This window comes from Ylistrum balloti, unplaced genomic scaffold, assembly GCF_031769215.1.
Source record: "Ylistrum balloti isolate Yb309-2 unplaced genomic scaffold, AGI_CSIRO_Ybal_v1 Utg371310, whole genome shotgun sequence".
Classification (NCBI taxonomy): domain Eukaryota; kingdom Metazoa; phylum Mollusca; class Bivalvia; order Pectinida; family Pectinidae; genus Ylistrum; species Ylistrum balloti.
Window position 1 is genome coordinate 413,720 of NW_026782700.1, and position 27,396 is coordinate 441,115.

General features: G+C 34.6%; 1 protein-coding gene across 1 annotated transcript in view; it reads right to left on the bottom strand.

Annotated features, from left to right (window-relative positions):
* The window catches only part of LOC132561947 (cyclic nucleotide-gated channel rod photoreceptor subunit alpha-like), a 161,663-nt gene extending 134,434 nt beyond the window's left edge, over positions 1-27,229 (bottom strand). Inside the window, exon 1 of the mRNA XM_060226667.1 lies at positions 25,834-27,229. Within this exon, the coding sequence (XP_060082650.1) occupies positions 25,834-27,229 (1,396 nt within the window). The remainder of the gene's footprint in view (positions 1-25,833) is intronic.
* Between the last annotated feature and the right edge of the window lie 167 nt (positions 27,230-27,396).

Consider the following 27,396-nt stretch of genomic DNA (forward strand, 5'->3'; position numbering starts at 1 on the left):
GCATGTATCCAGGGTTTTGTACAGAAGCGGGTTCAATTATAAGCATCTGCCTTCCTAATCACGTGAATTCAGCTATATTTCGATATTTTTATCGTTCTTTACATGTACCTTTCTGTATAGGATATGTCATATATACGGTCTGTTTTTACCATTCTTATTAACTCTAATGCATATAGTTCAATCTTCATCAATAAGAAAACAGACAGTCCTATCTATGATGGATTACTTTTAAATTCGATGTGACTGCCATTATGGAACGTCTTTTAGAATGTTAACATATGTATCGTTATTGAAATTCTCTTTGTTTGCAAATTTTCATAAATTCTGTTTCTTTACACTCACCTAAAAAGAGATATATAATTATGAATATTCCCGTTAAATGCGCTGTTTTCTCTAATTTAGGCATTGTGCCCATAATACTTATTTTTGATTTCCCTCCTAAAGTCAACCGCTCAATTATAACCTTGTCTTATCTATACTGCATTGTTCGCTTTTTCTCTCTTCATAGTTAAAGCGTTTGACAGGTCGGGAATTTTTTTTTAATCAGTAAATTAAAAGATGAATAAAAAGCAATGTGTGATAGTGTATGCGATGATATTAAACAGGTCAGATGCATGTCCATATCATTTGCTGGTATTTTGTTTTGGCTGTTATATTTTTTATCGTTCCTTGTTGCGCAGATACTTTCTCACAAAAATAAAAACTAAATGTAATATCAAAGCAAAGATTTGAACAAAACCTCACTTATCTGTGATTTATACGTATAACGTAAATCACGCCTGGTAATGTGCAGACATACATGTACTGACGAGCGTGTTTTTCTAAAATAAAACTCAGAAATGAGGTTCATTGTCTCTAATTGGATAAAACTATCCCACACACTACTTGGACCAGTAATGCACCGAGAGAATTTACGAGTGTTGCTCTCTTTGATTGAATGCTGCACTTCCGTTTGAAGAGGGACACGCGAGTTATTAACCGTGTATCTCAAGTTATCAGCTGCTTCCAATGAAAAATTGTCAATATAATATCTGTGTATATGATAAATTAATATAAATTTTATTTTCGAAATCCAGATTTTGGTCTTCATCTGTCCCAAAAGAGCGATAACAAGCGTCTGTTTTATAGACTTTCGAAGCAATAACAATGACATCGAACTGTATTATTTCTAGTTATTTTAAGTTCAAGTACACTAATTGACAGCGCCATTATACGAAACAATCCCCAACATCAAAAGAATCTCTTTTACTATGAATATCTCAGCGTAAAATCTAAGTAAGTTCTGCAATAACCCACTTGTTACTCAATACTCGTACATCGCTATTTATTTAGACACGTATCTGCAGTTTCAGACCTATTGCTACGATTCCGATATCAACTCGATTGAGATGCAGTAAAAATCAATATGCCTTGATCACAACGGGTTTACTTAACGTGAGTCTTAAATATTGATGTGATAATACATACATGCGCGTGTGAATGGTCAGGGAAAAGAAAACATCACTCTGAATTTTTCAAGCGGGATATATCTTGTTACTTTATAAGGATCGATAGCCTCCACTGTTTCTTACGCAATATTTAACCAATACATCTGAAAGAACAGTATAGTGTCATGTCGGGCCTCTATCTGGTATCGTTCCCGTATACTGTGTCATGCTCGTTTATGTATATCATATCATTCCCGGATTTCATGTCGTTTCCCATATAGGATAAAGTTCCCATATATCATGTTTGTGATACCGTTCTCATATATCATGTTTGTGACACCGTTCTCATGTATCATGTTTGTGATACCGTTCTCATGTATCATGTTTGTGACACCGTTCTCATGTATCATGTTTGTGATACCGTTCTCATGTATCATGTTTGTTATACCGTTCTCATGTATCATGTTTGTGATACCGTTCTCATATATCATGTTTGTGATACCGTTCTCATATATCATGTTTGTGATACCGTTCTCATGTATCATGTTTGTGATACCGTTCTCATGTATCATGTTTGTAATACCGTTCTCATATATCATGGTTGTGATACCGTTCTCATGTATCATGTTTGTAATACCGTTCTCATATATCATGTTTGTAATACCGTTTTCATGTATCATGTTTGTGATACCGTTTTCATGTATCATGTTTGTAATACCGTTCTCATGTATCATGTTTGTGATACCGTTCTCATATATCATGTTTGTGATACCGTTCTCATATATCATGTTTGTAATACCGTTCTCATATATCATGTTTGTAATACCGTTCTCATATATCATGTTTGTAATACCGTTCTCATATATCATGTTTGTAATACCGTTCTCATGTATCATGCTTGTGATACCGTTCTCATATATCATGTTTGTGATACCGTTCTCATATATCATGTTTGTGATACCGTTCTCATGTATCATGTTTGTGATACCGTTCTCATATATCATGTTTGTAATACCGTTCTCATATATCATGTTTGTAATACCGTTCTCATGTATCATGTTTGTGATATCATTCTCATGTATCATGTCGTGCTTGTACATGTTTGTGATACCGCTCTCATATATCATGTCGTGCCTCTACATGTTTGTGATACCGTTCTCATATATCATGTTTGTAATACCGTTCTCATATATCATGTTTGTAATACCGTTCTCATGTATCATGTTTGTGATATCATTCTCATGTATCATGTCGTGCTTGTACATGTTTGTGATACCGTTCTCATGTATCATGTTTGTGATACCGTTCTCATATATCATGTTTGTGATACCGTTCTCATGTATCATGTTTGTGATACCGTTCTTATGTATCATGTTTGTGATACCGTTCTCATATATCATGTTTGTAATACCGTTCTCATATATCATGTTTGTGATACCGTTCTCATGTATCATGTTTGTGATACCGTTCCCATATATCATGTTTGTAATACCGTTCTCATATATCATGTTTGTAATACCGTTCTCATATATCATGTTTGTAATACCGTTCTCATATATCATGTTTGTGATACCGCTCTCATATATCATGTCGTGCCTCTACATGTTTGTGATACCGTTCTCATATATCATGTTTGTGATACCGTTCTCATATATCATGTTTGTGATACCGTTCTCATGTATCATGTTTGTGATACCGTTCTCATGTATCATGTTTGTGATATCATTCTCATGTATCATGTCGTGCTTGTACATGTTTGTGATACCGTTCTCATATATCATGTTTGTAATACCGTTCTCATGTATCATGTTTGTGATATCATTCTCATGTATCATGTCGTGCTTGTACATGTTTGTGATACCGCTCTCATATATCATGTCGTGCCTCTACATGTTTGTGATACCGTTCTCATATATCATGTCGTGCCTCTACATGTTTGTGATATCATTCTCATATATCATGTCGTGCTTGTACATGTTTGTGATACCGCTCTCATATATCATGTCGTGCCTCTACATGTTTGTGATACCGTTCTCATATATCATGTCGTGCCTCTACATGTTTGTGATATCATTCTCATATATCATGTCGTGCTTGTACATGTTTGTGATATCATTCTCATATATCATGTCGTGCTTGTACATGTTTGTGATACCGCTCTCATATATCATGTCGTGCCTCTACATGTTTGTGATACCGCTCTCATATATCATGTCGTGCTTGTACATGCTTGTGATATCGTTCTGATATATCATGTTAGTGATATCGTTCTCATATATCATGTCGTGTTTGTACATGTTTGTCATATCGTTCAATATATCATGTTTGCCATATCTTTCACTATATCATGTCGTGCTCGTACGTGTCTTTCGCATGTTCCAATATATCATGTCATTCCCGTACATGTTTGTCATATCCGAATGTGTGTTGATAATCCGTATGTGTGTTGGAAATCCGTGTGTGTGTTGGTAATATGCATGTGTATTGATAATCCGTATGTGTGTTGGTAATCCGTATGTGTGCTGGTAATCCGTATGTGTGTTGGTAATCCATATGTGTGTTGGTAATCCGTGTTTGTGTTGGTAATCCGTATGTGTATTGGTAATCCGTATGTGTATTGATAATCCGTATGTGTGTTGGTAATCCATATGTGTGTTGGTAATCCGTATGTGTGTTGGTACTCCGTATATGTGTTGGTAATCCATATGTGTGTTGGTAATCCGTGTTTGTGTTGGTAATCCGTATGTGTATTGTTAATCCGTATGTGTATTGATAATCCGTATGTGTATTGATAATCCATATGTGTGTTGGTAATCCGTATGTGTGTTGGTTAGCCGTATGTGTGCTGGTAATCCGTATGTGTATTGATAATCCGTATGTGTGTTGGTAATCCGTATGTGTGCTGGTAATCCGTGTTTGTGCTGGTAATCCTGTATGTGTGTTGGTAATTCGGATGTGTGTGGGTAATCCGTATTTGTGTAACACGTTGTATTCGAAACGTTATACTTACTGACCTTTGACCTTTGTATCCATTTCTTGTTTTAATGCAAATGTTATACCATACCTATGTCTTAATTTTGACTTGTTTTTTGCCACGTTTATCGTATCTGATCATTCAATAAATCTTAACCAACCATGACGTCACATAGATTGAGTGAAAACATAAACCTAATTGTACGTATTATCTTTTAACCGCATGGGTTTGTCATATATCAATTCGTAGTGTGTTGTATCACCCGTTTGTACTGTCTGTATTAGACATGTATTAAGTATTGTTGTCGTTGTTAGATTTACTTACGTCATTTCCGGTTTATCATCACGTGTGCTATATGATCTGTGTATTGATATTACCGGTGCGGATGTCTCATATGTCCTTTATATCTTTGGATGGCATGATGTTGCCTAGCGACCCCTCATTATAACATATATTTACAATGATAAGCTATTTCAATATTTATATTGCTTAAATGTTAATGTACCAAAATATACATATGAAACGGGCGTTCAGTGATTATATAAAACATTTCAAGGACGAAAGTATTTTGTTTTTGTGCGTAACCAGGAAAATGATATGAGCCATTTAGCAGGAGTTGTTTAAAAACAACTTACTGAACAAGTTATAGATCACGAATATGATTTAATGATGATAAGGGACAACTTGAGGTTGAATAATTAACTAGATCAGTCGAATACGCAGTATTTCTACATGGGAATTTCAAATATATTCTACGTTCTTGCACTCTATTCCAGTTAAAATTTGAAAACTTAAAACGAAAACGCAACCTCAAGGCAAGTTAGCATTATTTGTCTTCGCCTTTGATTCCAAGTAATGAGTATCTGGAAACCATGCCATAGTAAAGAATGTATAACCTTGTGGTACCTGTATTGCTCCGCTGTGTTCTACTCTCTATACGGTTATTACATAAACATTTCGGAAGTCAAAGCGGCTCAAATGACAATATCATAACGTCCTTTCTACGTTTTTTTTATCTTTGTATCTCTACTACAATAACAAATCTTAAGCTTTTGCATCAAACATTAACTTTCAATAGAATTATATACAGAAAGTATATGAAAATATAGATAACATGATATAGACAAAGAACAGTTTTGAAATTAACACTAAATGAGAAATATCAACCATAATTTTTAATATCACTGCAATCTTTATAAGAACATATAACATGTATATATTACTCACTCAGATCATATTTATATTAGCTGTAAATACTACCCGACTTGTATTCCTAAATTATGTTTTGGTGATCTATTCGGAGAATTAGAATAACTTTTCGTCACCGCAGTGATGTGACACATGTACAGGTGTAAAACCATTAAAATAATGTTTTTTTTTTCATATTCAAGATAATGTTGTGTTGTTTGCTCTCCCTCCCAATATCCACCTTTCGTTTTGATACAAATCCATTATCCGATAAAACAAAGAAAACAACGTAGCCAGCCAAATAATTACCATCTGGATATTCATGAGCTTCCTAAGACATAACCAAAGTAGTTTCCTTGTAAGTGTCTATTCTACCACTTTGAACAAAAATGGTTTCTTACTTATCAGTAGCTGAAAAAGGAAATACGAACATGTCAACATAATCATAATCCAAACTCAAATGCAATAAAAATTAAGGCAAAAAACCAGGTGATCCGGAAGAGTAAGCTTTTCCTGCTTTATCGACGACACCTGCCTTATTAATCTTGGTCAATCCAAGTAAGTATAGCCAGGTTCCCACATGAGAACAAGGTGTACAACAACGGAACCAACAGGCAAGCTAACGAGCATGAAACACTTCCAGTATCATATCGCACAAAGTAATAGAATATTTCTAAATTTCGACCGTAAAATTTCCCTATAATTTTCATAAACCTTCTTCTTTTTAAACCTTGTGTTACGAGTTCGACTTATTGCATGAAAATTGTGGTAATGGTTACAGACCATTAAATATGAAATTAACTGCAACTTGTAAACACCATTGGTTAGGAGGCTTTGATATTGCTATGCAGAAATGAAAAAATAAGGGATTTAGGAAAATTAAAAATATCACGCTTTCCAAACAGCTGAGTGGAAAGCAGTTGGTAGACTCGACAGAATAGAATCGGGTTCTCTCTTGCAGTACAAATCAGTTTCTTTTCTCATTTGTACAATGTAGTCCTCTCAGTTTGTCACTTGTCGTTAGCGGAATTAGAACAGTTTGCCTTTGGTTGTTAGACTCGTCAGTACTAAAACGGTCCTTCCATCCTTGTCTCAACATTTAATACAATAATTGTTTATCTTCAGTCGTTCGGCACGTAACTACAAAATAGTACCTCTTCTATCGTGGTCTCGACATTTAATACAAAAATAGTTTAGCTTCAGTCGTTAGACTCTTCAGTACTAACACAATCCTTCTCTCGTTGTCTTGACATTTTATACACTAATAGTTGATCTTCAGTCGTTAAACCAGTAACTACATAAATAGTCCCTCATCCGTCATTGCCCCGCCATTATATCCAAAACAGTTTGTCTTCATTCGTTATACTCGTCAGTACAAAACAGTCACTTTCCGGTCGTTGTCTCGACATTTGATACAAACACATCTTCTGTTGTTAGACTCTCGTTGTAAACAGTACATGTTTATCCAGAAAGCCTCTTTCTTGACATAAAACTAGTTCATAAAAAAAAACAAGAAAATACAAACATGTCAACATAATCATACAAAGTTATGTTCTATATTCGCGAAGGTATTGAACACAGAAATAGCTATTGTGTTGTTGTTCGAGACGTTCGAACAATAACGGTCTCTCTCCTATTGTTTGCGACGCCATTATTACTGTTATATACAGAGTTTCTCTCTTGTTGCTAGCCTCGTCATTATGCATATCTATCAGTTCGATCAGTCCATCCTTAATCAAGCATCTTTAGACGGCTTCCATTTTTAGACGTTAAAATACCACAGGCATGAGTACTGTATGAAGGGTTGATGCGTGCGGTCTGCGACAGTACACTTTACCGCGGAAATCGCTTAGCACGTGCAGACTCTATTTATAGCGATTATAAACTATTTATAGTTTGCTATCTATTTGTAAAAAATGTTATGCTATTTTTAGTCTTTAATCTACTCACTGCGATCGTAAGCAGTTTATGTCGTACAATTGCATTGCATTAATATCCTTTTCATATACATCACTGTATAAATTTGGCCTTCCAGACAGAATTAGAAAGATAAAATCCAGATATATTGTAGGATGAATGGATACAATTAATTTGATTCAAACCCATCACGAAGGTTTATTTCTTCTTTATAATCCACTTAATTAGCATGCTCGATATTAGCATTATCATATAATCCCTTTTAATGTTATTAGAAAAATATCAAAACGCTTAATCGGTGGATGACAACATGAACGAAGTTAAACGTGTTAATCATTTTCGGGTTAATATTTGCCCTAGCTTTTTGTTTTTTTATTATTATTATTCTGTTGACATGTTAGAACTTTCTCGTTTTTGTAGATATTTTTTTGTAAATATAACGCTAGGAATATATCTACCATGGTACATACATACATGTTACACATGGAAAAAATTCCACTGTTCAGAGTCTTTATCTACTTATCTTCCTAATTCCAAGACAAAATATATCGAATTATACATACATTTTGTATTGAATTAAATTGAATGAGATAGATTGAAATAATTTTATATTAGAGAAAGCTCGACATTTTGATGAATTCGCTCGTCATGTAGCGAGGTCTTAAGCTGGATGAATGTTAATTCAGGGATGACGTTAAACGTCGGATTGCATTATTTATGTAACACTTTGAATATTTTATCTTCCGATGTTTTGATCACAAATCTCTCAAACTTATGTCGACTTTGAAATTTAGGAAATGCAATCAGCTGGTTTAGATTCTCATTGGCTCATAGATTGTACAAGTGAGTATCACTTTTCAACATAACGTTATGATCAGGTACTGTAGAGCAAAACCACATCATACAGCCGTTTCTTCCTTCTAGTACTTGCCAGTGTTGCTAAGAGTCTTTAGTTTAAAACCCAGGAGGCGATGGAAGACAATCAAACATTGATCGAAAGAAATACCAAAATGTAAATAGGGATGTGTGCTATCTCTACAATTCAATAGATTTGAGAAATTTTCATACATTTCATAAATTCATAAGAGCATCGAGTACATGTGTGTTTGAACCTTGCCACTATTCGAATGAGCAAAGAATATGATATGCAGGTTACGGCAAGCTAAAAGTCAACCAGGAGAATCTGCAACTCGAAGTCTCGGTAAATGAACAAAACATATATAATTCACACAACAGAACTAAAAAAGAAAATCTCAGCGAGAAAATACGCTTTACATATGAATACTACGAGATATTTTTTTTAAATCTCACACCATTCATTCACACTTTAGATTTTCAAGAACATTTTTATTACAGCCAAATGCTCAGCTTGATTGAAATTACTAAAAGATTGTCAACAGCATTTCAAATCCATGCTTAACATAATTTGCTCTACCGGAGAAATGTCAAAGTGATTCTTTTAAATAGATAGGATAACATTTTAATCTATATTGGCTGCTACTATAACAAAATGACGCGAACACTTCACTAACGACATTTATATATTAGCTCGATTTTGATAGCATCATTCTCAGATTGTTCATTACATCAAAGCTGATGTGTGAGTTTTTTTTAATTTATTGTCAAGGGCGAAAATAATAATGGCTTAATCAAGCACTCAGAACAATTTTACCGGAATCATTTGTAGGAGTGTTCGCTAAAATATTTGTTTCTAGCAATAGCTATAGTAATGTGAAATGCACTTGCCCATTATATTTTGACATTTTTATTGTTTTTCCTCAGTCGTTTAACACAATTTAAGCCCTCATGTACCATTGAATAATCCTAAAAGTCCAAAATAACAGCAGTTTAATTGATTATTTTGCTATAAAATCTAAAGCTGTATTTAAAGGATTTAACCTCTTGTGTGTCTTTTTTACAATCCACTGGAATTGTGTAACTTGGGCACAGTAGCATACACCTCCATCTAAGTTGCATTATTCTAGCGCGTGCTACCTTGAGGTGCCCATAGGGATTGAAGTTAGTTAAAGTATCTACAGACTAGACATATTTTTCAGACTGAAATATAGCAATACTCGTGATGAAGTCTTTAAATAGCCATTGCAATGTCAACAGTTGTAATTTAGTATAACAATAACGAGAAAACATACACGTAAGATGTATTAAATGTTAACGATAAGTCAATAGTAGATATGGTTTAAATGATCGTAGAGCGGTCATGAATGCGATATATTGGACGCAACAGCTTGCTGACATTGTACCGTATCATGTTTCCGATACACCTCCAGTACTCCTTCAGATCATAAAAGCATGCCATTGGCAAGAAAAGAAATTCATTAAAAATGTGTTTATGGAAAATTGACCGCAAGCATTATTTTTGTCGACAACGATCTACACCGTAGTCGTGTCTTATTCATGAAGTCTTAAGTCAACAACAAGCTGTACAAAGACTAAAGTAAACACACATTTTGAATCTGATACAGTATAAACGACTAGTTTGTCTTTCCAGGACTCATCAGTGATGCTAATTGACAAAATGTTTGTTATTCAAACTAAGGAGGCAATTGAATCAAAATCAAAATTAGTAAACAGAATGGACAGGGGAGGGTGGTTTAGGTACACTAAAACCATAATTAGAATTAGTCTGAACGTGGCATTGATAGACGTCTTGCAGTCGCGATATGTCAGTCGATAGAGTGTTGGCCTAAGTAACCTCGGGTGAAGACTCCAGGTACAAGGTTCGACACGTGGCAATTTGTTTTCTCAGGAAACTGAGAAACGGACCGGTGCTGACATGGTTGTATATTTTTGTTAGGCTCTTTATCTTAATTGATCTACATGACGTGTGACGGACCTCCCATATGTTGTTCAGTGAAGTAGAAAAAGCAGTGAGCAAATACATTTCTTTTGGTAATACTTTTAAAATAAGTCTTTATTCGTTGTTAAATATCCTACTGTACAAACATATGACACGCTTAACCACCTGTAGAACGTGGTAAATGTAACATGTGGTAAATGATTATACGGATAGAATGATTATTTAGTTTAACAATAGGAATTATAAGGCCACAAAATACAATAAAAACAATCAATATTAGACGGCTGATCGTGAGGCCATAACGTACGTGGATTACCAAACACCAACTTAAATTAGACTGTATTGAAAGCCAAAGAAAATAATCTGAATAATGCATTCATAAGACCCCTTAACAAAATCTTAGTTATGATCAGCAGATTGTTCTATACAACAATATCACTCGAATGATACACAGCACATAACAACACAACATTTAACAAGAAACACGGTAACGCATTATGAAAACCTAGGCTCTAACATTTTTTCAATTACAGTCTTATAAAATCTTTTCAATCTTTACAAGTGTTAAAGACTTTATTCAAATGGCTCGCTCTAATTACAATGTATGTTTCCAACTTCGAGAAACATCAATAAGGCAAATACTTTTAATAGCATAATGACAGGTGATAGTAATTACATTTCGTTGGTACAATAATAAAACATTGCACCACTGACACGCAAATAAATAGCAGCTTTTAATTAAAATCTAGAATAAGACACAATAGTAAATCCAAAGCGATCAACAGAAATGTGAAAATCTAGAAGGGAAAGTGCGCTAACGTCATTATTCAATGAATGTCGTAAATTTTATGTCTTTTTAAAATTTTAGACAAGCATCAAATATACGTTACATTTTATGCATTTCAATTCAACAATTGGATCATTATTTCTGACTGCAGGTATACGGTATTTAGAAAAAATCAAAATTGGAAAAATAGATAATGTAAAATAACATAAATAACAAACAACTATTGGTTAAATGAATACGCTGAATTAAGGACAGGAATCAGATACCTGTATGAATTTGACATGTGAGAATGTGTCTGCCATCGGAAGTCATAAGTGACATTTAAACCGGGTGAATTGTGCTATTATTAAGAAAATTGATGTATTTATCGTAATCAGCGACAATGTAATGGAAACGCACTACGCAAGAACCGATAGTTTCGACTAATTATTTTTCTGTGTAATGATATCAGCAATCATTTCACTTCACATGAACAATGGAAATAATAATAGATTGTATTCTGATAACAACCATCTCTTATGAAGGTGTGCAACATACACATTTGACATATATTTCAGCTCTTGTCGATTTCCCGATTGAGGTAAGTTACAAGCACGTGTCAAATTCAAGTGGTGTTTAGAAATCGACACAGCTGGTGTGAATTGATTGGGATGAATGAGTTCAAATCAATCAACTATAAAATAGCCCGTTGTTAGATATAATGCAAATCAAAATTATAAGAATTATCGTGTCATATATGTGTTCAGTATGCCGTTCACCGACACTACGCCCTCCAACCGGATGCAATTACACGGTAACCTTATATTTAACGTATCTACCAAAAGACAGACAAAGTGGGCCAATGAAAGGTGGTCCATTTCCGTTATGAAATTTATAGAATTAGATGTTTTGAGCTGATGTAGTATTGGTTAATTTTCCATTTCTTCCTTTTATTCGTATGGTTCATTGCACTGGTAATATCTATTTTTAAAGGTAAGATTTTCCTAGTTAGATACCATATACAAATCTTTTATTTACTTTGTGTACTCTGTGTACAGAGGGGCTAGTAGGGTTTTATTCAGTGCGCGCGTGCTTTGTTGATATTGATATAGCTATGAATGATGAGTAGATGTTGAGATTCATATTAGGGTCACTTCTCATTGCAAATCTATTTCTCAATTTGTAAATTTGTTTGCTTTATAACAACGTATCAATTTACTGTGCGCGAATCTCAAACCTTTGACAATTTCTTGTGAAATATGAGCATCTTTATCACCAATTCTAAATAAGACTTTCAATTGTAAATAATTTTTACTCATTAACTCACAGAAAGTTATTGATGTAATGTAGCAAAGAAGAATGCGCACTTTCCTGCTACTAGGAAAGGTGGGGTTGTTTTCTCCCCAAACAGGCGTAAGAAGTGATTCCAAACCGCATGGATTTTTTCAAGCTGTTCCGGATTCCTCTCACATACACGAGGCATTGATGTAAGGTAATCAATCTTATTTTCTTAGCTATTACGTATTTCTTAAACTAATAAAACACGGATACCAAACTATGAGCCTTTTTTCTTCGTTTTTAATTACTGGTTGCCTTCAGATAGATAGGAAAGTCATTGAATTCAGTAAAGTGATCGTTTTTAATGACAAAGACGTTACGTAGCACATCTAAATAGTTGATTAATTAATGATTTAATTAAAAGAAGTTTCCATGTTTCTAGGCAATAATTTTAGAGACAACTTCTTCCATTTCATTTGATTAGATCTTTACGCTATTAAGATATAAGGTTGCTTAGTGCAAGATTTACCAGGAGCAGGTAGTCGAATGGGAAGACTTTACAGTCTACCGTTAGAGTGACTCCCTTGAGAATCCTTTCTATTGAATTTTCTGTACACTGTACAATGCTACGAATTCATTACAATCTGATAACCAAGATACTTCTTTTACTGTAGTATAATAAATTTGAACCATCTTACACTGAAACTGACATTACCATGTAAACAGATCAAAAATAAGCACATCCAAAATATCAAAAACATGAATCATATGTTTCCTTTACATGAATCTAATGCTGACTAATTTATGAATACTATCTGACATCATGTTAACATAAAAGTTGCGCTTATCTGTATGATGTCTCTCTTCCGCTGTCTCATGTAACATAACGTTACCGTTAAAAACTAGACGCACAATGTATAGCAGTATTTCATATGCCACTTGGACAACGGTTCCAATTGAATTGATACTGTAATCTTTTGTTTTTGTGTGTGCTGATGTTTTTCATTATTCTTTGATTTTCAAGTCATACATAAAGAAATATTTTTATTGGCAAATTATGAAGAAAAAAAAACATACGAATAAAGGCAAACCTAAAGCAGAAAAAATGTTTTTGGTTGTTGAATCGTCATTCATAAAATATTGGGTATTACAGATACATGGTTATCAAATATAAGATCTTTTTGTCAACTAGGTAAGACACCTAACCCAGATTGTGTCGAATAAAATACATCAGGCTTTCCGAATGTTGTTCAATGCAAATACAATAAGGACATCTCGAATCAAGATACTACTTGCTGTGAACGGTGCGATAATTCAAACAAAGAAACAAGTATCCTTTTGTTTAATGAATTATCCTCGCAAACATTCCTGTTACTACGGATTTTGTAAACAGTTTATAATGCGATGGATTCTGTGTAAATAATCTTATATCAAAATTGAGTTCAAAGACCATTTGCATAACAGTGTCAATACTGCGTTAGGTGGCTGACTAACCTAAAGCATCATATTGACTTCCTCGATGCATGCAATATTATTACTCTTTAACCTATTTTAGCAAATATGACTAGCTGTTTCAAACAAAATAAAGGAATCCTTGTCAGAGATACATGATAGAGATAGCGGAAGTCCATGTTAAAGGGTACATGTATAGAATTTATGTTCCCGTATACCATAGCGTGCGGGTGGAATTTGTTTAATACAAGACATATTTCTTTTTGTTTATTTTCACTTGAAGTATATTGTAGATCTATGATATCAATATAGGAACCATGTTTTAGTATTGGTGTCATTTCAAACGTAACAAAGGTTTTGGTTGATCTATATACATTGTATAACCTGCTTGTTCTTTTTCTTTAATAAATAAATAAATCAGTGCATTCACTATTATTTTCACACGAAAAGGTCCTGATATTGTTGCCATCATTCGATTTTAGAACTATATTATAAATCAGAATGTTATCCAATGCACTGTCTGTCACGGCATTAGATTTATCTAAACTCTTCTGAAGACCCAATTTAAGTAATCCCATAATCACATTACGCTTTATAAAGCATTTGAAATTATCTTTATATGGAAATAGTGAAAACAAGGAAATAACTCCTAGTGCTTTTAATGATAAAAAACTCATTCATGTGTCTCAATATAACAAAAACGATAGAACTTAAATGAACATGTTGTCTATTCAGAATTGTCTTTGTTTTATCACGTTGTCAAATTCTTTCTTTCATTATCGTGGCAAAAACTGAACATGGCAAGGTCATGCCTATTTATAAAGTCATACTCTTCATGTTTATCTGTGAAGTAAAAATAGAACGCGTCTTTATGAGCCCGTTACATGTGTTGAAAAATGAAAGTAATTATGACTTTGGTACTGGTCACATGCACAAATCGCAAATGTCAATTCTGGCCTCATCCGACGCAGCTGGTGATTTGCCAAACGCCAAATTCCGACATGCATACGACTTCACAAGAAAACTGAAAAAAATTTCGTCTAAATATGGTATCGTCAGCATCGGTGATTTTAATTACTTTCCGATTGATAGCATGTTATGTTCTCTTAAGCTCGATGAGTCCTGTAAAAATCTGCATCTTACAGAAATGTCTAATAAATAATTTGTATTTTTTATAAAATGGGTATCACAGAGGATACTAATATAAAGTTCATAGCTGGGAAAGAATTTACTAAGCTACTGTTTAAGCAGACAATGCACTGAAACAGATTCCTCGGTAATTATCTTAATAATCAATAGCAAATTAAGTTACTATACTGGTCAGATTAAATAGCAGCTAATTAACAAGCGGAAAATTAATGGCTATCGGCACCCAGTGTTACTGGTCAGTATTGACCTTACCGCGGAAACCACATAGGAAATGTCATTGAAGTCCTGACCAATTGACCAGTGGAAACAACAGAATAATGTCTGGTTGTGTTGGATGATGCCTCTGAGGAAACAATTAGCACACAGTCAATATTTAGACGGACATGCATTCATTCATCAGACTAACGCATCTGGGACCATGTAAGAGCAGTGTGTAATTTCGATAAGGTGTATTTTTCACTGGTATAATGATACAAGACATCGCCGTATTCTTAACATCATGGTATAGATACAATATAATTAACCAAAATTATCTATATTTATGTTATAATTATTTGCGTATTTAAATGATTTAAATAATAATAATATAAAAATAGAAAATGTACAGAAGCAACATTGTTGTCTGCAGTTCCGAACAGTGATAAAACATACTGTCGACCGCTGTTTGACTATTTGACTTTTTCTACCTACCTGTCTTTCTACCCTCCCTATCTAACCAAGCACCCTTTTATCCTAATAATCATCTCAACAAGTTATTCCGTCCTACCTCATTTTGTAAAATATTTACATATGTTTCCAGTTTTCTTACCATTCTGAATCTCCTACACAATTTGTTTCACTATTTTTCTATATCCACGCCTGTGTAATCATGTTATCGGTCTTCATATTAAATCTATTATTTTGGGTCTCAGTTCTAAGTTATTAATTGGTATTCGCATTAATTTAATTGTGACAACACTTTCAGATAAAACAGGCTACTTCCTGTAGCGTTAACTATGACAGAAATTGGTATTCGACAGGTTTTAGATGTATTTACATCCAAATTGATATAATTTCCCCGATATCAATAACAGGAATTCGAAGAAATGAAGACCAATGAAGTTGAAGTTGAAGTGATTGAATATAAATGTTTGTTTGAGAACATTAAATAACACAACCAGCAGATACTGTTTCTTCCATTCTAATATTTGCCAACTCAGGCAGAATTCACGCAGTCATTGGTAAGACTAATGATACTGTCTTCCCTTCGTCTTGACTGTGCTTCAGTCTCATTAGTGATTATCCAGTATCCATAATAATGTGAACGAAGAGACATATTAAAGTATCCCCGCTGTGTCCCTCAGTTCCACTGAAGGATGAATAATTCAGCAGCCCCTTCAGTGGCCTTATCAGCAATTGTCGTTCTTGTCAAATGACCTTGACAGGTCATACGTACAATATGTGCTGCATCTGCATAGTAGATGATCCAGTAATTAAAAACCGTGTATGATTAAAATGTCTCTCGTGTTGAAGTCGTTGTACCATGTAGGAAAGATGTGAAAAACCAAAGAGGTAGTGCACTGCAAAAGCTACATGGTATATTTCAATTCGTTATTTGGCTATACTGTATCTAATTCTAAAGTACTTGCGTGTTTTGTACAATCTTTTTTAACCAGAGGTGGTAAGTACTGCATGTGCATTACTAGTCCCATATGTTTGGCGTGAATTGCATTGCATGTCATGCTCTGATTCATTCGCATAGAGGCCTGTTCAGAGAATTAACATGTACTTGACTTTAAAATCATTCAGTATTCAATGTTATTGAATGTATTAGAGGTTTGTGCAGCTCCCCATCTGGTTTTGAACATGTATCAATCTGAATGTGGGCATGTATGACGACGAATAGTTCGAGGTCATCTAATAGTTCTCGACAATTAAAGCCTTAGGAATCAATGACGAGTCCTTGAATAGCATTTTAGATTGTTAAAAACATTGCAATAACCACAGTTATATATCAATATTCATTAAATACCTTATAACTAGAGCCAATTGAGTTGATTGACTTAAAACAGTTCGACTATCTCAACTAATTTTTTCAAGCACAATTGGGAAAACTAGGTTTCTCAAACTGCCTCAATTTATAGCAAAGCCATTGCTACATATCACATTAGGGATATTTTTAAACAACGATTTTTTTTTTCAAAAGTCGTCGCATCATTAGCTTGCACTCATAACTAAAGTAGTAGCTTCTAACAGAAATGTGCAAACTGCCCGTGTACCTCAAACGCTGTAAAATACTGGTACCGGCATGCAGCCTTTCAATGGCCCAACGAAGTACTTTATATTTAATCAATTACGGTGTAAGAAAACGCATGTCAAAGACAATGTTCTAAAGAATCTTCCTCCGCATTTTCCACAATCATTCTCATTTGCTGGTTTGATTTTGTCAAAGGTATTTAATGTATAATAGTCCAGTCCTCGTTTCATTAACTATGATCATCGTGTTTTAGATCACTGTTCATTGTTCATCACTGATGAGTCCTAGAAGGACGAAGCAGCTGTAGTTGTAGTTTATGTCATTGTTTGGCTCTGCTGAATCTTATCATAAATTTGTATTAAAAGGTGCTACTCATTTGCGTGTCTTTTGTACAATCATAAAAACGTAATGATTTTTTATTCCACAAATTGCCATTTTAACCTGGAATTCGTCGATTTGATAAAATTATCCTCGCTGCAAAATGCGTTTAAAATAAGCATAAAGTACTCTTGCCCATCACGTGATCAGAACGCGAGATACACGACCGGAACACTATTAGCAGTAATTGTTGCGTGGCAAGTGATCTTACACATTATACTTGATAGCCGATTAACAATAAAGCTAAGATGTCTCGCACATTTAAACTAAGAAAATCACTTAGTTCATTTGTGGCATGATCAGTAGTACACTTGTGATGCTGCAAGGCATCCTCTGGTACATGATCAACTGTAAGAGCCACGATAACAAACCTGTTATATTCCTGTAGAAATTTGATCAGATTCTGTTTGGCTGCGATACAGATACTATACAACGTACAAAACAAATAGACCGGTATGACGATAAATACTCAGCTTGCTTTCCTTTACTTTATTTTGCAAAACATCACGTTTAGGAGGTTAACAACAAATAAATCCAGGGGCGAGGATCAATATCGGCGCGAGGCTACGACTGTATACTACAAGGCTGCACGTGAGGTCGCGTGCGTAAGGTCAATGTCGAAGCAATCCTTTCAGATTTTAAAAGTAATGAGGCACTCGTCTTGTCGTGTTTTTCACGTGCAAACGTGTGACAGTGACGATAATGATGGAGCAGTAAATTGATACAATGTCCCGATATTCCTCAGTTTTCCAAAAAGATAAAACGACAGCATTGCTTTATCAGCCGTTTGGCGTAGTTTAAACCTAAATGGCATTTTCTTGAATATTTATGTTTCACAAACACCTTGTTTCCGAGTATTGCGATTTAAAACGTGAATGAACATGATATTTGAACGTCTTTCTGAAGCTGCATTGGAAGATGCAATTCACACTTTCGTGCAACTTAGCAAGAGCAACCATTAACCATCTCGTCTCGTGGAATGACGCGTGACGTACTGTTTACATTTCATTCCCCTGAATATTACCATGAAAATAACACTTGTGTACTCAATGTGACTGGTGCTATCCATTTGCCCTCTTCACAGCAAATGTATACCAGGAGCCGAAGTGAATTTGGGCTGTTATCAAAAGGTGAAAAGATACGAGTAGGATAAGAGAAACGCCAAACATAAAGGAAAGAAATCATTAAGGATTGGATTGTTTTGTTTGCCAATCATACTGATTACTTCACATGACAACTGGTATGACTTTCTCTTATCTCCATAAGACTATGTCATCACTGATCTTAGTCAATGTGGACACACAGCTTGGCGATACATGTAACACTACTGGTGTAATGTATTCGGTACATACCATATGGAGTCCGCGTGAGTTGTCGTCATTATAGATCTGTGAGGTATAATATCTATTTAATTACATTTCAATAAATTCAAGCGTATTCGTATATCATCAAATACATATGTAGTTTGGTAGTTTTAAAATGTTTACCAGCAAGATATACTTATACCATGTATTGCAAAATTGGATCAGCCGAGATTTTTAACGAGTGTGGTATTGTGTGTGGAAAATAGAACCCAACAAAATGAACAATTAGCGTAAATCAGCCATCGAGGCCTGACTTGCTGAAGCTTTCTGAGGAACTAACTGTGACATCCCGAACTATATATTGGTTAGAAATAAGTATCCTTGACTAAAAAGTATCCCCTGGAATTCAAATAGACATAGAAAAATATTACAATCTTCAAACAATTAAAAAAAATAGTAAAACACATATTTAAAAAACAATAATCCGGTAAAACCAAACTGTAGTTCGAAAGGGTAGATTTTAACCAATCAAGATAAAAGCTCATTCGATTGTTTATTAATCTAATTTCCGGTGATGGACTTCCTAACTGACGGAACCATACGACACGGAACAATCCATACTTAAATACGGAACGGACAAAAGTTATACTAAGAGATTTGATAAATTCCGTTTATTCTCACTATCCCAAGTGAGCATTACCAAATTTGGCTTGCAATGAACATGAAGTCAAATTGATATAGTAATGGACGTCTCTAGGTGGAGAAAATACAATAACACTGGCTCAAGGACTTTACCTTGAACACATTGCGTTCTCGCTAAGGCAGTGCTGATTACATATGGCTATGTTACTGTTTAATAACATCTTTAAAAAGCATAACAGGTAAGAATTTGGTTAACAGATACATCGAGCAAAGTTAAATGACTCTCTTATCTGAAAACATGTTTAATAAGTATTCAGACTGATTAATGGTGGTAGGTTTCAGGGGAGGGGGAGCAAGGTATACATAATGTTCGCGCTTTTGTTGTGCAGTGATTGTAAATAAACTATTCATGAAACTGTCGTGTGTTATACCTTAACCATCCATGTGAAAGCTTTGCCAATGCCAAACAGTCTGGCATGTGATGAATTAGTAATGATGTAGAAGACACATCATCATCCCAGCGTTGTCAATGACGCAAATTATCAAATTCGTCATCTATGTTACTGTAAAATAAGATATTCCAGCCGGCATGGACGAACTTCCGTTGAATTCAGTTTCATATTTGATTCGGTATCTGTCTACGTTAAAATCATGTAATCAACATATATATTCTAACATCAGGAGGTGCCCAATCACCTTAAACATCAACAATATGTCAACATATTTCAGGACCGATATATAAACTCTGCCATTTATATCCACGTCAACCCCGCAACAACTAATTTGTAATCGTCTTAAGATATCAACGTGACAATTACGACAGGGTAAATGTCATACCCAAATTCGTCAGGTATCGATAGAACCGGCTTGGATGTAAAACATTTGCCAGCTACTAGTATATATAAGGGTATGCTACAAAAACTATGTAATCCTATCATGATAATTCTGTAACCCACATCAAACCATGCCCAATACTGCCATAGTTACCTCTTCCTAAACTCTCGTTTATGTATTAGGTACATTCGTATATGTCTTTCTGACGCGGTGGTATTCTTAAGCAACAGAAACAATTGATAGTGTGTAAGAAATGGTTTTTACTCTGTTCCTCTTATCTTTACGTCATTAATTTCTTTACTCTTCCTCTTTCTGATGCCATCAAATGATTAAGTCTTTGGATCCGATATAATTTTTTTCAAATAAATGTGAAATTGAAATTAAGAAAAACTTACGGTGAACATCGATAACATAAAAATACATTACATTCAAACGATTAGGAAACAAGTATACACTGTTTTAATCCAATTGACCTACTTCTTTATCTTACACCCAGTTAACCTGCCACCGAACCAATGCGATAGCGAGATAAAGGTTATGGTGACATATTTAGGTATTGTAGGAAGGAATTTTATGTCAGGATATTATGAATTGCATTCCTGACGGAACTGAAGTTAATAGTAAACTTTACTCTTTACTTATATATAAACTCTTCTCTTTTATCTCTATCTACAGACCTTTAATATACCAATGTAACATTCTTATACATATATATGTAAATTAAAATCACCATTAGTGATATGCATCAGGTGGGTCTCTTTCAACACCTACTTTCATATTTCACATAAACATGTACAAATACTTAACAATAATATTCCTTTGGGATTCTAAAGATGATCATTTTAATGACCGATTAGTTTCTATCAAGGTGAAAATACCTGAATGAATGGTAATTTTATGACATGGCGCAGGCATTTTTTAAAGTTTCGTGGTTTGTTTATTTGTGGTATACAGATGGAGTTCAATTCAAGATAGCAAATACAACACTTTTTTATAAACTCTGCACTAACGACTAAGGGCTCCTACTTCACCAATCCATGGTAAGTTATTGTAATTAGAGACAGCTGAAATACTCAGTTTTGACTATGTGAAAGTAAAGTGAAATGATACGACTAACTCCTGTTCCAGTGAAGGATTGTATAAAAATATATACAACTTATCAACACTTTTCGATACAAATTCATACAGTATAGTAAAACATTGATTTGAATTAGCACCATACCATGTTTCATCCTTCTAGGGTTAGACAGTGATGTACAGGGCCTACATCATGGAGCCGTACGAGGAAAATCAAAATTGGTCGAAAGAAGAAGTGTCGAAAACAGAATGGGGAGGTGCACTTACCCCTATATTATATAAATTTGATATTTTGAATATCACATTATTTTTAAAAGAACACCAAGTACATTTGTATACTATAAACTGTGGCGAATGAATGGAAGCGTGGTACGCACTGTACAGCAATTCTCAGAGAAAATTGTGATGTTATCGAGACGTCATCAATATCTTATATCTAATTAGTATTCGTAATTAAGAGAAGTGAATGGAACAAATACATCGTTTGAAGAACTTTGGAAAATAAGCAGTGCATCTAAGATTTAATGAATGTGTAATTCTTACAAATAGTATTAGACATTGAGAGAGTATGCCTACAGAAAAAAAAAACCCCAAAAACACCGTTGTATATTCCATTAGAGATTGATTTATGCCGCCATTGTAAATTTTGCTCATGTAAAAGTGCACAAGACAATTTTATTTTGTAGGTTTGAAATTACCATTAAGATACTAGTTTAATATCTGGTAGTGTTTTGTCATTTGATCATGTTATATTACATCGAAAATTCCATCAAAGGTTCTTAAACATTTATGTCCTATAAGTACAAATCAACATTATGATGTAGTTTAATTCATCATTTCGTTCCACTGTATTCTATTTTAAAATTGAACTGGAATGTGTTCTTAGATCTGTGAGAAATATTCAACATGTATACAAATCATACCGAAATATGAAATATATAAATTCTCAATTTACGTGATATATCATTCTAACACACCAGTTAACTATCCATTGTAGCTAAGCGAAAATGCTGGGCCGTTGGGTGCGTTCATAATAAGATATAGATGATGTTATTTAAGTTCTTAGAGATGGTGGTTATATACTAAAAACATCCGTTCTCGAGCCCTAATTTTAGGGACGAATTTCTTTCTTTATGTTTCTCTCGTTTTGCGATGTTCGTTTGATAATGATTTGGTATTAATTTCAGTAATAATCGCATGTCTTGATAAAAAAAAGCTATACATGTAGTTTGAAATTCAAAATTACTGCATTCTAGAATAAAAAGATCTATCTGCTTTCGCAACACCTAGCTAACGATTAATAAATCCTTTGTCGCCTGGCACATCGCCTAATGATGAATCTACTTTACTTTTACCGATTTTATAGTACAAATCCCCTCAAAGGAAAGTAAAAATTTATACTTATCTGCCCTCTACAAAAAGGTATATTCTTACCTCGCCTCGATAGAGAGTAGAAATATTATTGTATTTACCTCCTATCAACAATGTATGGTATAGAATTATTTACCTACTTCCCTTCAACAGACTGTATAGCTTAAATATGCACTTCATCTCAACAGATTGTAAAGTAAAAATATTCACGCCATCTCAACAGATTGTACAGTAGAAATATTTGCTTCATCTCAAAAGATTTTACAATAAAATATTCAAATAATCTGAACAGATTGTTCATTATACGTTTTTACTTAGTCCCAACCAATTGTAGAGTACAGTTTTCAGTAAGAGAGGTCATTAATTATTTCAATGCCTCCGCTAGGATTCGAACCCGGGACCTCTGGTTACTATTCTTATGCTCAACCGATCGAGCTTAAGAGATCTCTAGCCGAGCGGTAAAGATTTACCTGGGTAACAATGAAGTGCATATATTTACTGTGTGTGATATTCTACATTGATTTACTGAATTATTAAATTACTGTTTTGTATTCCAAGCTATCATGTCATGAATATCAAACAGGCAACATTTCTAGCTCGTTTTGATAATAATTTCATTTTAAATTATTTAACAGGTACAGCAGAAGGTTATGTAATTATATATACTCAACCAATAGATAATAAGAACGATAGAATGCATACTGGTGACGAATAACGTGTCATTATTCTAACCAAATGACACTGGAATATAGCATCACACACTTCGTTTATATTTAAAACCTTCTATTGTCCGCAATCATACAATGACAATAAAGCTACGATTCAATTTCTCATTCATAACATCATACCATGATATGTGCACAGATAATAGTATTCAATAGCGGGTGTGGTAAATGCACAGGTGCAACGACATATCGTCACCTTAAGATTTATCACGTGACTTTGCAAAAAATCATAATTATTACTACATCATCCGGCTAACAGTATTATCACTGAACACTTAAAGTGTATCAAAATGATTTAAAACGTCGACCAAACTTTCGCTTATTCATGCATCGATTATTTTGTACTTGATCATGGTGACGTCTGCATAATAATGGAATAAAAGTAACGTTTGTATATACAAACGTAAGTGGAATTTTTAAACACCATCAACGACTTTCAATCAAACGTCACAATGGTTGTTTTATTTGACGGAATAAACTGTCGAAATGAATTGAGATTAAATCTAGTTAAAATCAGCGTAAGAAGGCACCATGTCTGGGAGTGTGACAGTGCACAACATTATGATTGTACCGGATGCCACATACTGCATCAATAAACATGTTTTGCTATGCAACTTGCATGTGTGTCATTAAACTGACTCGGATGAATGTCATCACACTAGCCTGAATATGTATCCATCAAACCGACTTGGATGTGTGTCATCATATCGACCCGGATGTGTGTCATCAAACCTACTTTGATTTATATTATCGCACCGGCTTGGAAGTACCACCAAACCAACTTGGATGTGTCATCAAACAGATTCTAAACTCCTAACCTTCAATGCCTGAATCCCGAAATAGTATCAGATTACCTATTGAAACCAACCATGTGTCAAAGACAGACAATCATAGTTGAAAACTGCCGAACATTTCTGATCGAAAGGGCAAAGTCAAACCAAAGGAGCTTTCCTGAAGTAAATATATACATGTGGAAAATCCTTTTACCATTTCCGGTTATGTCACGTGGTACATTTACAATATCTTACTGTTAAGTTGTATAACTTTTATATTGTGAAACAAGCTTTTCGTCAACGTTTACTGTCGATTTACACAATACACGCGGAATTAATTGATTTAAACAAATCAAAAGTATCATAATTACCTACAACCAAGTGCAACTAATATAAAACTGTTTTATTTACATCTGAAAAATTATCTGGATCAACAACCGATTACATAAAAGATGTCTGATGTATAGATTTACTCTATATAATCAACAAGCATTATCAAGATTACACCGCTGACAACATACTTGCTAAGGTTGCTTGAGTGAGAAGTCATTGAAACCGAAACGGTTTTAATATGATAGAATGAAAATTTAGGTGCTCCTACACAATATCAAAACATTTCCTCTGTTTTTCCCATATATACAAGAAAAGTAACGAGGATGTGAACACAATGAATATGTGACGCTTCAACTCTCTCATTTTCATAAGGTCGTTAGAAACCGTTCCGTGACGTCATAAAATTCTACAAATATCCCTTGTGTTACTGATTTTAACAAAAAATGCAGAATTACATTGTATATATTCGTACCAAGCGATGTTGCTAAACATCCATGCTGATAGGAACCCTAATTAGCATTACATAGATACTGACAAGATTTATCATTTGTTCAAACCATATATTTTTTTATCGTAATCCGTTCTTTAATACACAAAATGACTCAATATATTTGTCTTTCATAAACATAACTGTTGTTAAATACTGTCTTATCATCCCTACCGTAAATGATGACATACTAAACTGATCGCATGTGTAAGCCATGCTTGAATGCTCTTCTTTGAAAGTGTTTGTATGTGACGACTTTAAATGTAGCCATGCTGAAGTCATGTCCTACTATAAAAATATAGCACTATTGGAACTATAACTAAAACACATAAAACAGACGCACTTAAAAATCGTATATTTACTGTAGTAGAAACACATGGTTGGTTCTGAGCTTTTCTTATTCATTTGTGTCGCTTGATTGTGTGACATCTGGGGTGTTTTTATCTAAAAACCCCACACGGATGAAAAGGAATTCATGCTTCAAAGCTGCGAGGTCTGATATCAAAAACGTGATTAAATCCAAATTTGAATATGATGTATAATCTGTACTAGGAAGATTATTGCTTTGGTTTTAGATCCATTGTATAAATTCCTTATACAGAAAAGGACCGTATAAAATACCTATCATGGCGTGAAATGAGATGTAAATCTAAACACAAACAAAGGCAATCCTGGAATAAAGGGTGAAATAAAAATACACTTACCTTGGAAATCCTTTCGAGCTGCACTGATGCACGTGACAATATTGGAAACATGACCCAGAACAGTAGCGAAAAGCAGCAGACCAAATATCATCTCAAAAATGATGAATAGATAGTCTTTAATGGTAACCGGATATGGCAGGTTTCCGATTGTCGTTAATGTTAAAGTACTCCAGTACAGCGCGTGAAGGTATTGTCGTGCGACATTACCATCATCCTTTGGTAGAGTCCACGTGCTTGAAGACCTTTGAAGTCGAGAAGCAACTATATAATACAAACAAGCATTCCAGTGAAACAGAGCAAGAAGATAATGCATCAACATAAGAGTTCGCATAACGTTTGGATAATTTGTATGTCTTTCAGTTCGATCTAGGAATGCCCAGAAACGATATACTTTAACTAATCTAAAACATCTCAAAATTGAGCAAAAACCTATGGAAAGGTAGAGAAAATCCAACGGCAGCAAACAGAGCAAATCAATGTAAAATATAGTATCGTTCATGTAATGTATTCTAAGTTTGACAGAATCTGTTTGGAGAACACCATCCTCCAAGTACCCTGTCCGGAAGTGAAACACGATATCGAGTATATACAGGAAGTCAGCTGTGTAGTCAAGGGCGAACCATTCTCCATGATTGCTGGAATCTATCTCTTGAAATGCAAACCGGTAAATAATGACCCAGAAATTATAGAGAAAGGCGACGCTTACAACGGATGACCACCAGTAGGCAAAGCGCCCTGCCGGGTCAAACACGAAAGTCCAGTTACACCCATCCCTATCACTAGGAGCTGAACTCGATTCACGGATTTCATTCGTTCTTTGGCTTTTCTTACCAAATTTTTCTTCGATATCTTTTTGTCTCTGCTTTCGTATTTGTCTTGCCGTAAGAATTTCTTTTGATTTTGATTTTGTAAGTAACAATTTCTCATCTTTGGACGAAAAACTTTTCTTTCCTTTCCCGCGGTCCAACCTCGTCCCAAACAGATCCAATAGACTTTTCTGAGATGTTGACCGTGATTTTTGCTCAACCACTTTACTTGAGTAAACAGGAGAAGATAGACTTATCCTCCCACCCGAAGAACTCAATCTCGCTCCTATAGAATGCGAATGAGATCTTGCTTTCGGGGATGGGTAAGCTTGAAAAGCTCCAATTCCAGTAAGGCGTGGACCATTAGCGGTCGGCGTCTGGTTCCTGGAATCCATATCATGATTAGACACAGAATCAAAACTGGAGATATCCTTTCCTGAATGGTTGTCCCTGATGACGCCATGTTCTTGCTTTTCTACAATTGAAATTTCCTCTAGTTCGTCGTCAGTGTGATCCCCTTTAGCACACGGTGTATATTTGACCGCGACTCCTGGTTCAGCACTGCGGTTTCGGGTAAGCGTTCCTGCCATTTCTCCTATCTGTTGTCTGGCAGAGACTCATGAAAACAGCGTTTACCGTTGGTAAAGGTGATTGGAGCACCATTTACATGTTTACAGTAGCATCTCCTGTGGAATTGCTATATCTCCCTTTTTTAGAAGATTTAATCGATGAACATAGTCTCCTGTTCCACAGAGTT